General features: G+C 42.6%; 1 protein-coding gene across 3 annotated transcripts in view; it reads left to right on the top strand.

Moving 5' to 3' along the window:
• Positions 1–16,631, top strand: part of HOMER2 (homer scaffold protein 2) — a 60,310-nt gene that overhangs the window by 18,656 nt on the left and 25,023 nt on the right. For all 3 annotated transcript variants that reach the window (XM_066196175.1, XM_066196174.1, XM_066196173.1), the window contains exon 2: positions 4,116–4,272. In XM_066196175.1, the coding sequence (XP_066052272.1) occupies positions 4,116–4,272 (157 nt within the window). The remainder of the gene's footprint in view (positions 1–4,115; positions 4,273–16,631) is intronic.

Here is a 16,631-nt window from a genome sequence, read left to right as displayed (position 1 = left end):
TTATCCCAGCAATTTTAAGCGATCTGCTAGTGGAAGTTTTTAAAAATATGTAATTAGTGGTTTTGCCTCCAGTCGAGTACCAGAGCTCCTGTCACAAATATACTTGATGTTCCAGATCCTACAAAAATTACTTTGTCCCAGTTACTTCATGGTCAGTGCATCTACCTGATGTGCACTGGGCACTTCTTGCCTTTAAATGTGCTTGGGTGCTGATCCTGCAGGCACCCATGTGAGTCACCATGTTTTATTTACTGGCAAAAAGGATTGCTGCAGTGCAGGAATGTTCACTCATCAGTGACCCACCTGGAGCTGGAGCTGTCTCCACATGGCCCCAGACATGGATCCAGGATCTGTGTCTCTCCCGGGCGCTGCCCAGCCGGAACTCGCTGTGTCACAGTTCCCTTGGCCAGCGGCATCCCACAGCTTGGAGGATGCTGGCTGCTAGTCAGCAAGGACTCTTTACAGCTGAAGTGATTTAAATCACTGGTTGTGCTCATGATTCAAGTGATAAACAAGGAAATTTGAATTAAATAATTTGAACTTTCCTTAAATGAGAGCTCCTTCCCGTTGATTAGGAAGCGTAATACAAAACACATGGCTTGCAGCTAGTCACACACTTGTAAAATTTGGCATGGTTGTATATTAACCAGAAGGAGATACTGTATCTCACACAGCTGTGGAGCACTTAGTTAGCCTGAGAATCTTGTGGTTTGCTTTTTAAATTTTTCAGGAAAGGTTAATGCCATTAAAGGAGAGTGGTTGTTTTTTACTTGAGATTTCGCTCATACTGAGCAAGGACAGAAATTAAAGGTCGACTAAAATGTGTAAAACCATGACTTGAAAATTGCAATTATATTTATAAAACATGCTTGCCATATTTAATAATAAAAAAACATTTTCAGTCTTAAAATATATTACCAAATAAAGAATTATTAGATGTGATTTTCTACTTTTCATGTTCGACTTTTCAAGCAGCTTTACTCTGAGCAGTGGATGTTACTGTCAAATTGATTTTTAAACAGTTGGGTTTTTTTAAAGAGTATTTAATCAATCATTAACGACTTTGGTTAAAATTCATGAGATTTTAAATATTCATAAATTCTCTTTGCCTTCATGTGTGGGTCCAAGCCTGGCTGGCAGTGCTCTGCTCCTGCCTCCCCGGGCACACTGGCAGCCTCACAGAACCACCAGCACACAGGGCTCAGCCCGTGCAGAATGTGCTGCCGGGGTTTCAAGTTAGCATTGCTGTTGTTTCATCATAAAAGCTGATAAATCTCTGATAAAATGAAACAGGAAAGGAACGCTGGGAAATGAAGTAATTCCTCTTCCAGTAAAGTGCTTTCTTGAACGAAGAAAAGTTACAAGTGAGTAAGACAGAATAATTGTTCTCAATTTGGAGCCCTGTAGGGCTGTGGTGAAGGGTTTTAGAAGTAGCTAATTTAGCATTTCACTTGAAAATTGAGTGCCACAGTTTCATAGTTGCCTGTGTGTGCTTCAGTGGTCAGAGGAGTTTGGGATGCAGTGCACCTTTTCCCTGTGCTGAAGCTGTGCTTCTGGAGTGTGTCAGTGCAGTTGCCTTTGCCATCCTGCTCTGGTGTGTGGGAAAGTGGTGGCACCAACTCCTGGTGCTGGTGCTGAATTGTGGGCTCTTTGGGTCGAGAGCTGAGCACAGAAATGCATCTTCTTTTCTTAATTACTACAAGGCAACACCAGGAAATCCAGGAGATTGTGTTCTGGGGATACTTCCTCTTCTCCAGGGAGTCAAAAATCACTCTGGGGGCTTTGCTGACCTGTGGAGCCACCTATGGCAGGAAGGCCAGAGGCATGTGGAGCATCCAACTGGCCCTTCCAAATCTGAGTCCCAGGTAAAGGTCAACAGATCAGCTACCTCAAGTGATCTAAAATGTTTAAGTTTACCCATTGCACTTTCTTGTTTTTAATACTTCATCAACTAACATGCTATCGTGACACAGAAAGACAAAATACAGGTGGCCTTTTTGGTTGTTGATAATCATAGGATTAGAAGCAGAGGCTTTGCCTTTACTTCTTAATAAAAGAGTGAATGGATAGGTGGATATTTGCAGCCCTGAGCTTCACTATCCATTGTTTTATCCACTTGGATGTATGTGTACAGCTCCTGTTTAACAGCAGCAGCTTCAAGACTCCTGAACAAATGGAGAGAGATAGTTGTGAGGCCTTTGCCTTCATTCTACTTTGATTATCACCAGGTTCACTTTGTATGCTTCCTGTCCCTGCTGCAGAGCAGCCAGGCATAGTTTTAACAGTGTTTTCTGGTGTAGTTAAGATAATGTAACAGAATTAAAGTTGTTTGTGGAATGGGTTTGCATGGAGGAAAATTCCTAACATTTAGGCTCTAATATTTAGGTCATATTACCCTATTTTTAGTGAAGTCAACTGAAAATATAGAACTATGTAAAAGGTTAAAATTTTTCAAAATTATTTTTTGCTCAGGGAACGTACATTTCTTAAGAGTAAACAGTCTGGGGAAACTTCCTGTCCCTGAATTTGTTATTGCAGACAAACTCCATGACCTGTGTAGGTGTTGCAATGCTAATCCTGTGTAATGGATAATGAAACTATTTAAAATGTTAAGGATCTCTGCCCCTTCTTTCCACCCAGCTGAGGATGGCATCGATACTGGCCTGTGAAATGAGAGCTGGGTTCAGCAAGTTACTGATAAGGGGAAAGTGAAGCAAATGCAATTCTTTGACAGCTGTAATATGACAGTCCCATTGTCATTTCAATTTATTTCGAATAAGTATTTTACATGGTTCAACACAGCCGTCTGTCCAGAAACCTGCAAGCCCCTGGAAAAATGTAGAATTGTAAGTCTTGCAAGGAGAAAACTGCTCTTTCATTTTCTCCCTCCCGAGGCCTTTCTGGGCTTTGTAAGTTCCCCCCATCTTTCCTGAGCGAATTGTACTCTTAAATCACTTCATCTGTTTGATATTTGCAAGTTTACCCATCTCGATTTTAATTGAAATTTCTGGGTGGTAGCTCTGTTGTAGTACCATTGGTTTGGGGTCCTGTTGTAATTCTGTCAATTACCTATTCAAGATGTAATATTTTGTATGGGACAAGAATATATTGGGGGGTACACTTAATGTAAAACATTAAATAATGTAGCTTTTAAAAACCAAAAGCATGAAAATGCATATAACAACTCAGTAGAGCTTGCTTCGCAGTTCACTTCTACTGCTAAACTTGGATTAAAGGTATAGTTGGTGGGGAATTTAGTTTTATGGCATTTAAGAAAGGCTTAATTCTGATCTTTAACCTAGATTACTTTGTATGTATCACATTTTGTTTTTTTGGTTCTGCATCTTCTCTGCTTTTCTGTGTGGTTTGCTTGGTCACACATTGAAGGTAAAGCAAAACCCCTGCATTGTGTGCACAGTCTTCTAGAGGAGAAGCAGCATCCGAGGAAGGCTGGTGTTTAGGAATGGAATGTCAGGGGTGCTGCGTCACCCGCTGAGAGCTGAAAAGGCAATATCTGTATCAGCACTGGAGTTTGGTTCTGTTTCTTCCCCCCCCCCCCCGAGTGATTGACTGGTTTGCATCTAATGAAATTTTCATGCACATCCACAGAACAGTGGGATTTTGAGGAGAGAGATTCATATTTCAGTAATTATACCACGCCTGTATGTCGCTGGAGTCCTTGGTGCACCCACGGAGGAGCCCTGGCTGTGGGTTGCAGTTCACAGGAATGTCAGCAGGAGGAAATCCAGCTGTGGCTTTGTTGCTTTTGGCAAAATATGTGGATGGGGAAAGAAGGAAAGAAAGAATGCACGTGAATGTCCTTTTCTGGAAACAAATATTTTGACGAGTAGATGGGTACTGAGGTAGTTTAACATGGGGGGAAAAAAGCCACTTTTTGGGCTGTGACAGTAACTTTAGGGTGCTGAATGTTACATGGTGATGCCAAGGAAAGGTACTCAAGGCTCTGCGGTGTCACTGCTCTGTCTTTTCATTTGGGGGATTGCCAGGTGCTCTCTGCCTTGTGCTTTCAATGTGCCTGGTCAAGGCTGGGCTGCTGGGACATTTCACCTTCTGCAGACTCATGCATCCATTTCTCCTGTCCCTCCCTATTCCAGAGAACAGCCCATCTTCACCACCAGAGCCCATGTCTTCCAAATTGACCCCAGCACGAAGAAGAACTGGGTTCCTGCAAGCAAGCAGGCTGTTACTGTTTCCTACTTCTATGACAGCACGAGAAACAGCTATCGGATTATCAGTGTGGATGGAGCCAAGGTAGGAGCCTGCAGTGGTTCTGTGTGGAGAGGTGTGGGACTGCCAGCCCGGCCTGAGCACACAGGGGCTGCAGTAAATGTATTTCAAATACTCCATTTTTTACATAATCCCTTATGGAGACTTGTAGTGAGAATTGGAAAAACACGGGGCACCCTAAAAGTGATTTTGCCCAGCTTAGTTGATTTTATCTCTGGTGAATTTGACTTCATGATAAGTGAGCCAAGAACTTTAGGTGCCCAAATTGAGTCAGTAGCACAGTATCTAAAACAGCCACCCATATTAGGGTAGATAAGGCCTTTTTGGTGATAAAAATGTTCTTTCTAAAAGGCACAAGGAGACAGATACAAGCAGACTATAGTTTTTCATGTAAATGCCAGCTGCATTTTCACTTTTGCCTGGCTGAACTATTTACAGTTTACCACTTAATTTTCTTCAGCTTTCCCACTGGAGTTCATCAGCCTTAGGTGACAAGTTAAGCATGAAGGCTCTTCCCCCAACCTTTTTTGTTAATTTGTTTTGCATTACCAGAGAGTGTGCTCAAGTATTTGCTGTAAGAATCCAAATCAGTCGGTCTGAATAGGTTGCTCAGACAACTGTTATTACAAACTACATTTATCCCTCTGATTAGTCCCTCCAAAGTCACTTGATGGGTGACCACTTTCCTCTAGCAGACCCCAGTCAGAGGTATAAATGAAAACATTTTGCTCATGTGCAAAAACCATTGGTCATTTCTGTCAGAGCACAAACCACAGGGTAACAAGATGAGTTTACAGCCTGTTTATCTGTGTTCCTGTTTGGATAAGGATGTTAAAATATCACTGTTCTGGGAGATAGAGATCACAGAAATCATCCCTTAATAAAGCTTTTCTATTTGTCATGCCTATTTCACATACTTGTTTTTCCAAACATCTCCTGTGCTATATTTGGTTATATATTGGCTTATAAATCAGCCATACTGCCTGCTTTAATTGATGGTAATGTTTCATTGACACCAGCACAGCATTAATATCTCCCCATCACGATGCTGTTTGTGCTGGTGTGCTCATTCCCAGGAATGCTGCAGTTTGCATCTGGCACACGCAGCCCCTGTGACCTGCTGGGGGAAGCTGAGCCCCTGGGTTTGCTCACACCCCATGGATGCTTCTGCTGAGGCTGCTGCTGGTGGGCTGGTGGCTTTACAAACCCAGGCAAGTGCAGCTTCCAAGCCAAAACTGCTGCACTCACAGCAGTGACTCGCCCGATTTGTGGGTGTGCATGCATGCATTAAGACCAATTAATGAAAACAAAGTAATTAATGTGTGTGGCAGGGGAAGCTGCAGGGGCAGCGTATGGCCACAGCCAGAGGTCCTGCCCAGAACTGCAAAGTGAGTGCAGAGAACAAGCTGGGCACCCAAGCTTTGCTTTGTCACCTGCTCAGAAGACACTCAGAAGGAAAGTTCCTTCCCCCGTCCCCTGTTTTAACATGTCCCAGAAGAAGGTGAGCTTGCCATGATTAGAATTCTCCCCTGGGGCTTCCCAAGCAAGAATCAATTGCTGGCCACATAAATTATTCCTCTTGTATTGAATCTTTGCTGATTAAGGAGCAGGTCAAGAATAGATGCTACCTTCATGCTCACCTCTGGAGAGTCCCGTGACCCTGCCTGTCCATTTTAAGAGTGCTAATTGGGAAAAAATCCCCGGTGTTTATGCCAAAAGAAGTTAAAAGTTGCATTTTTCCCTTCAAACAAATACTGTTTAGTCTTTTGACCTACTTTTCCAGGCAAAAATGAAACTGGGTAGAACTGTAGGGAAGAATACAGACAGCTTCAGATGATGGTGTCCTGCTTTCTCTACGTCTCATTAGAATAAAGTCTTCCGTGTGTTGGCAAATACCAGATGGATTAATGTGACAGCATCACTTTGGGCATAAATTATGTCTGCTTTAAGGACAAAAAAGCTGAAGCTCAAGTAAATGAAGGTACTTGGCCCTAGAAGGAAGGCAATGATAAAGGATGTGTATCTCTTACAGCTCTCCATCCTTGTCTGCTCAGCAAAGGGGCTGTTCGAACCGTTTATTTTAGACAAACATACAGAATTCACATTGGCTTGCAGAGAAATTTTGGTTAAATCCAACTTGTATGAAGATGTTGGATTAATTTGGGGTTCTTTTTTTTTTACCTTATGTTGACATTACATACTAATGATGAAAATAGTTTGAAGTGATCAAGAATACAGGATACTTCACTTATATATTGGTCATCACCTGGTTACATAAGCTTGATTTTACTTGTAGCATTCAACGTGTCACCCTGGGCAGTGTTGAATTGCCAGTGTGTGGAGGAGCTTGGAGCAGCTGCACCCTGTGAGTGCTGCTGTGGCAGAGCACAGGGCGGGCTGTGCAGTGTCACCCTGATGAGTCCTTTGCTCCTGATGCAGCACTGACCTGATGGGCTCTGAGAGGCTTCCTCAGGCAGCTGCCGCTGTCCTCAGAGGTCCACACCCTCTGCAGTGCCCTGCCCTTCAGTCTTACCCACTCTTCTCCCAGCAGGCACAGCCTGTCCCTCTCACGTCCTTGTCCCCACACCCCCAGGGTGCAGGGCGGAGGGCGGCAGAAGGATTTAGCAACGGGTTTAAGGTGGGGATTAACTGCTGAGCCCGTGTGTTTAAAGGTGCAAATGTTGGTTACTCAGTTTGTGAGCCTGGCTGGCAGAGGAGCTGCCTGGCTCTGCTGCCCCGTTCGGTGCAATACTGCCTTTGCCTCAGCCCTTGGGGAAGGGTAGGAGAGTTTGGATGCTGCACATGGAGGTGGTGAGAAAAATGGAATAGAAAGAGAGTAAGGTAAAGATAGGAAGCAGAGTGAAGTCTAGGGAGCTGAACTCTTCCCTTGCAGAGGAGTATTCAGGAGTCCAACATGCAGGCCAGCCAGGAGAGAGCATATGCTTGCAGGTGCCAGATTTCTTTCAAATTCTCCCATCCCAATTACAAAACCATTAAAATACCTGGAGAATGAAGCACTGCAGAGAGGAGACCCTAGATTCAAAACAGCTTGTACCGCTTTAATTCCTCGTGTTTGCAAAGCTAAAGACAACAGCTCTTCTAATTCCTGTGTCTTTCACAGAAAAACAGGTGCTGTGGACAGGAGCTTACAATTTATAGCAAAAGATTTCACAGGCACCATATGAGAATGTGCTGCATGATCTTAACCAAGATACCATGACCAAACAAGGGAATAGATTAGTATATCCTTTAATTACATTACAATTGACTTGTATGTTGTCGAGCAAGTAATTTCATCATGTTTTAAGAAGTTTCTAGCCAGAGGCTGACTGCAGCATAATGAATGCTGGAGGAAATGATACAGTACAATGCAAGGGCACACACTGATTCCAAGTTAAGGAGGCAGCTGAGAGACTTCACCATGTGAAAGTTGAAAAAAGACAAAATATGGTGATGATGCAGGGAGAATGAGAACTTGTAAGTGTCCAGTTGCTGTGCAGTGTGTGGGGAAAGCCACACACAGGGCTCCTCATTAAAAGTGACCTACATTGGCCTGCTTTTGGAGGCAAAAAGGAAGTTTGACAGTGTGAAAACAATGCAGACCAATAGCCTCTGTCATCCTCAGAAATAATGCATGGTAGTACCCTGGTTGGTGGGTTTATTTATGTTTTATAAACTGAAATTACGTGTTATCCAAACAGTATAGAGAAGAGGGAAAGGAATTTGAGATGGAAATATAATTCCTTAGAAACAAGCTTCTGCCCTCTTTTCAGATGTTCATGTTGTATTTCTATAAAACTTGTGATTGCAACAACATCATTTTTCTCTTTTGAGAAATGAGCTGTTAATAAGGAACATAAAGCCAGTTTAAAAATTAATAGCCAGCAATAAAATGCATAGTGAGACATACTGAGTTGGCAGCAGCAAAGAAAAGTGACGCAGCAAGAGTCATCACAGATGCCAGTCCCCAGTTGTCTCTGAGAGATGCTTAAACAGATGACTAGGAAAAAATTAAAACCAGGCTTTAAAAGATGACTACATTGCAAAAGTAATTGTGGGAAATACATGGTACAGAAATAAAGACTGTTTCAGAGGAAAAAACCAGTCAGCTGACGCTCATTCCCAGTTACTAGCTCATTTAAGAGTTTATTACCTGATCATTACCTCGAATATTGGAGATCAGCAGCTAAGTTGGGCATAAGTGTGTGAAAGTATTGAAGGGAGAACCAGAAAAATTGCTGTGCTGGGAAAGCAAAATCAGTGGGTCTGTTTCTGAAGTAAATGGCAATTAGTAAGAACAAGAATATGGGCCAAATTTTGCCAATCAGTATTCACACAGTGTTCACCAAAGTGAATACAGTACATTATATGGTGTGATGAAGCTGTTTGATCAAGTGGCATCTATGCAGGGGACAGTGTGATTTACAGAGGACAATGAAGCTGGCAGGGACACAGCCCCAGCAGCCTGTGGCAGCAGATATTTAGGGAGGTAAGAAGGGCTGACATGTAAATCTGCTAATAGTTGATGTATTCCTGGCTTTGTCGGTTCCTGTACCAGGGAACTAATTGCTACCTAATTTAATAGCTGCCCACCTCTTTATGACCACGCTTTTCTTGTCAAGATTGGAGGCAGGTGTCCTCAGCACACAAAGAGGAAATTGAGTTCTTCCAGGGATGTGTTCAGAGGCTCAAAACAGATCTTTTTCTTTGCCCATGGAAAAGGAATTATTTTAAGGCATAGTTGTTAAAAATATCCTAGAGTATTTTGCCAAAAGGTGACTCTTAGATTTCAGAATCTTTTCTTTCAAATGAAAACAATTACAGGGTATGGTAGCACAGATGAAATTCCTTCATCTGGCTAGATATTTTCATTCTTTTTTTTTTTTTTCCATTGACGTAAATTCAGCCATTAAACCAGTAGCAACTCTTTCACAGGAAAAAACCTACCAAGTAATTTATATATTACAAAATTTTTGGCACTGAGTTATAAAAGGCTTCTGGCAGTGTGTACCTCACCAGGGGTCTGCGTTGGTGTGGCAGCATTTAACTTTGCCTCTGGGACCTCATGGGTATGATTTGTGATAATGTGTGGCAGCAACAATCAAAATATTGGCTTCTCACTTGGCATTCCGAGTGTCAGTGTGTGTTTGCCCGATGAATTAGGTGCAGTGATGTAGGGTGTTTTATTTTTTAAATGCCTACCTTTTCTTAAATACCTAAGTTTTTTAACTACCTCATTTTTCAGGTTTAATAGTGTTGTACTGGAACTGCAGAGGATGTTTTACAGCCTTGGGTAGCCAAAGATAAAAAGATGTAAAAAGTAAATGAAAAGTGACCTTACAAAGTGGTGTGTTGGCTTTTCTTTTAATGTCTATAGATAAATCCTGAAATGCTATGATTTTGAAAGGTGTGGGTGAGGCTATTTGTGTTTTGTCAAAGGGAGGGAGATTCTTTGATTTCTAGTTTTGCCTGCCCTAGTTTTATTTATGGCCCTTGCTTGTCAGGAGTGCTGTGTGCTGTACCCCGGAGGGGCAGGGTGCTGCTGGGGTCCCAGCCAGCTGCCCTTTGGCTACTCAAATGCCAAGAGGTCCCACTCCTCACCCTGAAGATTATTTTGCTGACTGCAGCATTGGCAGGACAATGATTTACAGAGTGTCCCTGCTAGAAAAATCTGATTAAAATAGAAGAAAATATTTTTTATTCCATCTTCTCAAAGCTTTTATTTCACCAATGGGTTACTGAGACAGAGATTTCTCTTTTTTTCTAAAATTTCTGCAATGCATTTTTGCCCGCCAGTTTCTTCCAGGCTGGGTGGAAAATCTTTTCTGGTGGTCCCAGAAAGTGTGTCAACCATAAAACATGGATTGGAGGGGGAGGGGGGGGAGTATGAGCTCAGTATTACTTAAATGTCTGACACTGAGAACCCACATGGAAAGGACCTTTCATCTGAAGGCAGCATGTGACACTCTGATGACCTTTCCTCAAAAGGCAGCATGTGACACTGTGCCCAGAAGACGCATCCAGCTTAAGGGTGACACTGCATTAGGGCAAACCAGTGCAAAGCAGTCCAGGTTTTGACCTCTGAAGGTCTGATTTCACTGATCCAGTATTTTTGCTGCCTTGTCCATACCTCCATATGTTGTAAAAGAAGATTTCCAGTACTGGTCTGGCTGAGTACTGTAATACAGAAATTTAAGGATATTTGATGGCCTTCATCCCCTCTTTATCATAGTGTGTTATTTCATAAACTATTGGTACTAATTTCAACATGACTTTTAGCACTGTAGATGATACTAGAGTCAACAGATGGAACTAATTAATGCCCCATATAAAAATTATACTATATCTTTTGGAATACAAACTATGTTACAAAATAAAATTTTAGTGCATGGTCCTGTCTTCCAGTATGCTAGTTTGTGTGTATAATACAATAAACATCTCATTGCTTTTGCGCTATGTTATGGGTTATGGGTTTATGATTTCCTATATACATTATGTAATCACAGAATCATAAAATATCCTGTGTTAGAAAGGACCCACAAGGCTCATCAATTTCAACTCTTGGCTCTGCACAGGTCCACTCCAAATAGATAATAGAAGATATATAAGAATATGATCGATAAATACTATTGAGATAGCACAACTACAATAGTATCAGTGTGTATATACTGTTAATCCATACTAAAGCCTTTGAAATAATTTGGTGTTATTTCATCAGTCTCACCAGGTGTGTTTTGTACTTTTCCTGGTTCAGATTTCCCAGGCCTTGCTGGAGAACGATGCTCATCTGCTGGAGACATGTTCTAATAGCAGTAGTGCTAAACAAAAGACTTTGTAAAAGATGCTTGAGTAATCTCAAGCTGCTTTTTGTGGTGCCTTTTGGTCATGTTGTTCTGTAAGCAATGAAACCGGATCAAACTGCTCTCTGAGATGCAGCTGCTCCTTCTGCAGAGAATTTCTCCTTAATTTTGTACAATGATGAGATTGAGAGCAGAACATCTGTCCTGGCCTGGGCAAAGCCCAGGAGCCTAACCTAGGCTGGAACCTGTCGTTCACTCAGGCATTGAAACAACTTGCAGTAAATAATTAATATTTTTAATAGCTGTTTTCTGGTTTCATTTAAAGGTGTTTGAGTTGTGGTGATGCAACTTCCAGATCTTTTAGCGTCAGTTGGGATGATTCAGAGAGAACTCTCAATTTAAGGAGAAATTGCCGCCAGTGGGTGATGCTGATGCCTCCCAGGCAGGGGTTGCTTCTCTGGGGCAGGCTGGGACAACAGCAGCCCTGCAGCCAGGGTGCAAGGCCGGAGGGTCTGCATGGGGCACTGGGTTGGGCACCTCAAAGGTGTGGGGTGTGCCCCAAGCTCCAATGGGTTCCTGTGGAGTATCAAAAACAAATGGGAATGTTGGGGTTAGGGGAAGTTGGAGTAGGACAGACTCAAATAGGAAAGGAAATGGACATTTTAACATGAGGATCATGGAGGTGTGTGCTGGATCGTTCTGCTCCATAGACCAGGACTTTATATTTCTCTCAAAGACATCTTTGAATTAAGAGTGAATGAAATTGAGGAAAACAGCAGTCTCTGAGGATCTGAAAATATTTGGGGTGTCTGTGCTAGGGGTGTACTTGGCTTGATTAAAGTTTTGGCTTCTCTCTAAACATTCAAATAAAACTTGAGAACATTTTCTTTGGAATTTGATGAGGGGGAAATACAGCAGAAAGGAGAAGCAAAGCTGTCAGCCAAGGATGAGACTACTCACTTGCATCATCCTTTATTTGCTTAAGGTGATATCAAGTATTCAGAGGTTCAGGCTGAGGGGAGGTGCAGGATTTAATAACTGGGAGGATAGTACCATGCCTGGAGTTATGTCTGCAGGAGAATTTTCCAACAATTGCTAAGACAGGTTTAGATAGGTAGAGCTGGCTATACTGGGTGCACTTGTGTGAACAGGTCTTTGAGTATTCAGAGGATGAGGAAAAATGGTTAGGACTAAGCTGCAGTAGGAATTTCAGAACTAGTAGTACTGGTGGAGATGAGCCAAGAATAGAAGGAAAAGTTTATAATGTTTGCACAAAAGACCTAGAACTCCAGGTGAAAGAGAGACCTTGTCAAAAGCTGAGAAAGGGAGCAAAGTAAGTGCCAGAAAATTTGGCGGGTCACTTGAGGTTGAATCAACCAGAAATCATGATCATCTCCTGAGGTTGTGTTCTGGTTTAGAAAAAAATTGAAGTCTAGAGCTGTAGAACTCATACCACTTAAACATTTTTATATTAATCTCTTCCCAAGTTATTAACTTTGAAATGTGAAAAATTCTCTGTTCGTTTCCTGGATTATTTCTGGAAGTAAATCCTTCAGAAGCTGGTTAGTAAGCTTAGGGGAAAACGTACCAGAGTGCTGTCAACAGCTGTACCTTTGACAGAAGAGAAGAAGAACATCTGTTTACTGTTTGTTCCTATCTGGCTCATTTTTCTGCTTGTATGTGTGTTGTGTGTGTTTGTCACTGGCTCTGGAAAGACCACACACAGCTGAATCCAGGCGATTGCAAAGACCTTTCTAGAAATGAAATTTGTTACCTACTAAAAAGAAAATATACAAATCCATGCTAAGGATTTCTTGCTGCACCACTTACCCCTGAGTGGGGAAACTTTGGGTAGATTTTTCCTTTGTAAAACCCCTCTGTAAAATTACTCAGAAAAGCTCTGCCAAAACAAGTGTTTCAGTAACTGGCCCACTCAGAGTGGTTTCTGATCGCCAGACCTGTGGGGGACCTGAAAGTGCCAGAGAGGTCACTGAAACCATGTGATGTCGTTGTAAAGAAACGTGGACATCCTGTTACCTCCTAAAAATAATGTACCTGTCCATCATGGCCATTGCTCATGCCAAGGGACAGTTTTTCCAGATTTTGGAGAGGAACTAAGCTATCCTATTGCTGACCACTCCCAGGGTGTGTAGGTTTTTGGAGAGTAGAGGAGTTGTGGCATTCCTGCCTTTCAAAAGGGACCTTCAGGCTTCAGTGAGGCTGTTGTCATAAGCTTGAAGAATGAAGAAAATTATAAGTGCCAAAATAATTAACTTTGGGATGTGGTTATACTGCACACAAAAATGATTTGCTTTTATTAAATCTTTCAAGATGTAAATATGATATGTCTATGGGAAGTTTTATAATTTTTTATAATTGTAGTCAAAGCAGCCTTCTCTCTCAGCCCAGTATTAGCCACTAGGAAAAAAAAACCCCAGAGTCTCCACTGTATCCTTCTCACTTTCTGTGATAAGTTAGGAATCTTATTTCTCATATGAAAATAATACACAAGCATCTTGATTTATATATTTTATAAATTGTTGCATGAAATTCCTGGATAACAATTCGTTCCAGAGAGTTTGAAAACCCTTGCTGTAGATTTTCTTCATGAAACAGCTGCTGGTGCTTTGAATTGTGTGGGTGGGTGGATGTGTGTGCTGTGCCTAAAAGGAAAAAAAATTCTAGTCAGATGTCAAAGCAAAAATAGGAGATTTTAGAGATTTAGACTGGGTGGAGGAGTGGGAAGCCAACTCTGCAGAGATGTTAATTACCTTGGGAAGAAAAAGAGAGCAATGGAGTAGGTGTAGCAGGAGATTTACTTAATAGAATTCACACAATCATGAACCCACTTTTGTTGCATTTAGACAGGTTCTTAGTGAGGACTTTACAACAGAGGTGTTTTATCAGAGGAAAAACAGTTATTAGTCTTTTTATTGGGGGGGGTATTTTTACTTCTCTTTTTATGAAGGAGGACAAGAATTGTATGGGATTTTTTTTTTAAATTTGTTGGCTTTTGGGGTTAAAAATGAACCTCATCATTCATGGAATTATCCTGGCAATGCAAGGCAATTTAAAAGGAAAAAAGCAGTATGTGCAACTGTGGAAATGGCCCTTTTCCCCATAAAACAAGCAGCAGCAGTACATGAGAGGTTTTACCCATACAAGGAGTCTCCTCTCTGCAGAGGGAGCTCAGGATGGGAGGTAAATGCCAAGGGTTTCAGTAAGTCCTGTGTGTCTTGCAAGATGTCCTGGTGTCTCCGTCTTTGCAGGAACCTCTGCAGTTCCTCTTCCACTCCTTCCTCCCGCAGGAATACCTGGTGTAGCTGTGGACGATTTTGGAGTCCAGTGATGGGTGAAAAAAGCTGCTGTCCTGGTTAACTGTGTAGAACAAAAATTCTTGAAAAGCAGCAGCAGGCCAGGCTCACTGCACTGAAGGGATAAATGAGGGGTAACCAGAGCAAGAGCCTGGTGGTGGCTCCTGCCAGCTGTGCCCACCCTGTGCTCGGTTCCCCCCTCCTGCCCCAGTGAGGGAATGGAGCAGGAGGAAGAGCAAAGTGGAGAAACTCAGTGCTCTTCTTAATGTACACTTAGAGTGCTCCCAATCTAGTTATTCCACACCCTCAGCCTGCCCCAGGAAAAGTGCCATGAAGGTGTCAGGTGCAGCAGATAAAGCAAAGCTGAAACAAGTGCCATGGCTGGTTTTGGGTTTGTGTGTCTTCCCTGGCTTTACCCAGCTTGGTGGTCTCAGCAAGGGACTCTCTTTTTTTCTTTTTATTACCACTGTATTGATTAACAATGTGTGTGTGTGTGTGTGTGTGTGTGTGTGTGTGTGTGTGCAGTGGCTTTCTAGGACTAGAAATGAGATGAGCAGTTTATCACCAGTGACATACTGGTGAAAATATGTTACATCCTGTCTGGAAGCAGAGGTAGGGAGGATGGTAGAGACTGCAAAGGATAATACAGATCATGGAAATGTAGGTGGGCTAATTCCACAAAAGTGTTGGGATAAAGGAAGAATTTCTCTGTAAATCCACCTCTGACTCCTCATCTTCACATCCTGTGTCACAAGCCCTTCTGATTCATGTCGACTTGATGAGCTGGAAGAACCTGCTGAGCCTGTGATAGCTATGGCCAGAGGATTAGCAGCTTCTTTCCTTCTGCAATTCTGTTTTTAGACTGGGACACATCTTTACTGAAGATTAGCAGCCTGGTGGGTTGAGGAAATTAAATTTCACAAGGGCTGCAAACTGGAAGCACATACTCAGAGGTGTGAAAATGAAATGGGGAGATTTTTGTATAGTTTTAAGGAGTAGGTCCTATGGCTTGGAGCCTTGGGGCTTTTCTGGAGGTGTGATTATTTCAGAGTAACAGGTAATGTGAATTTAAAGGGGAAATTCCAGAATAATTCCTAATCTGGCACTCTTGTCCCTGAATAAGGTATACATTTCTGATTTAATTTAACACAGTTTGAAAATATATTAGCCAATACATTTATTAGCTAGTTCATAGCTGTTGTTTCAGTCTTTTCCTAGGTAGAAAAGCTGATGGCAGGGCTGGCTGGCAGGGCTCATCACCCCTCGGGTGCGTGTCCTGGCAGATTCCTGGCGGTGTGTTCATCCTCCAGTGGCTCTGCCAAGTGCCCTCTGCCATCGCTGCTCTCCTCCCCTTGGAGCTGAGCTGGCTCTCCTCTCTGCTTTTCCCTCCTCTCTGCTGTGAACCTGGCAAGCCGGGCTGATGGGGTCGGGCTGTGCGCTGGGATCCAAGCTGGCAAACCCCGTGTGCGCTCCAGCCCCGCTCCCTCCACTCCCCCATGCCTGCTCACCTTGTGTTAATGGGGCAGCAGCCTGAGAAAGGCTGTTTCCAGGAGCCACGTCGGCTTTTCCCCTGCAGTGCCCTGTTGTGGTACGGGGTGTGTGGGAGTGGAGCCCTTTAACCACTGGCTGTGTCCCCCTAAAAGAAGCAGCAGCTGCATTTGTGGGCTCTGCTCATACATCATGAGCAGCAGGAGCTGCCAATATGTTTTTCTACTTCTACGCACTCAGGTCGTCTTGTGACCTCTTCCTTCTTGATTTATTTGGCACTTTCTCTCCGTGGGAAGGCAGCAGGTTGGGTGTGTTTCAGCCCATGAATGCTCTGGTCTACACCAGCTTATTTGCATTCACTTTTATCTGATGTAAATGCGTTCCTAAATGTCTGGAGTCATTTCTGGGTGAGGTAGCGCTGCCTTGTGCTGTGAACGTACTTCTGTGTCATTTTCAGATAAAAATTTAGATCTCTCAGGTCTGATTTTCTCCCAAAGGAAGTGAAATTACTAGGAGATTTTGCTTGGCTCATGCAGGTGTATCAGGAATGTTTGCCATCTGATGCATTTGCATGTAGGTGAGTGCAAAGGCAGCTTTTTTTTTTTTTTTAACCACATGTAGACAAGTGAGTATGATAAATGGGTTTATTATTCTGTAAGGTGCTTATTATATTATGCTTCCCTTTGCCATTGTCTTTTGGGAGAACTCTTTAACCACTTCAGGGATTGATTACATTTGATTAGAGAGTAGTTTGTCTTCTGAATCCATTACCCTGGATGAA

This window comes from Chamaea fasciata, unplaced genomic scaffold (assembly GCF_029207755.1).
Source record: "Chamaea fasciata isolate MVZ Bird 193981 ecotype frontalis unplaced genomic scaffold, bChaFas1.0.hap1 SCAF_14, whole genome shotgun sequence".
NCBI lineage: Eukaryota > Metazoa > Chordata > Aves > Passeriformes > Sylviidae > Chamaea > Chamaea fasciata.
Note: the sequence above shows the minus strand (reverse complement) of the source record. Positions and strands in the feature narration are given on the sequence as shown.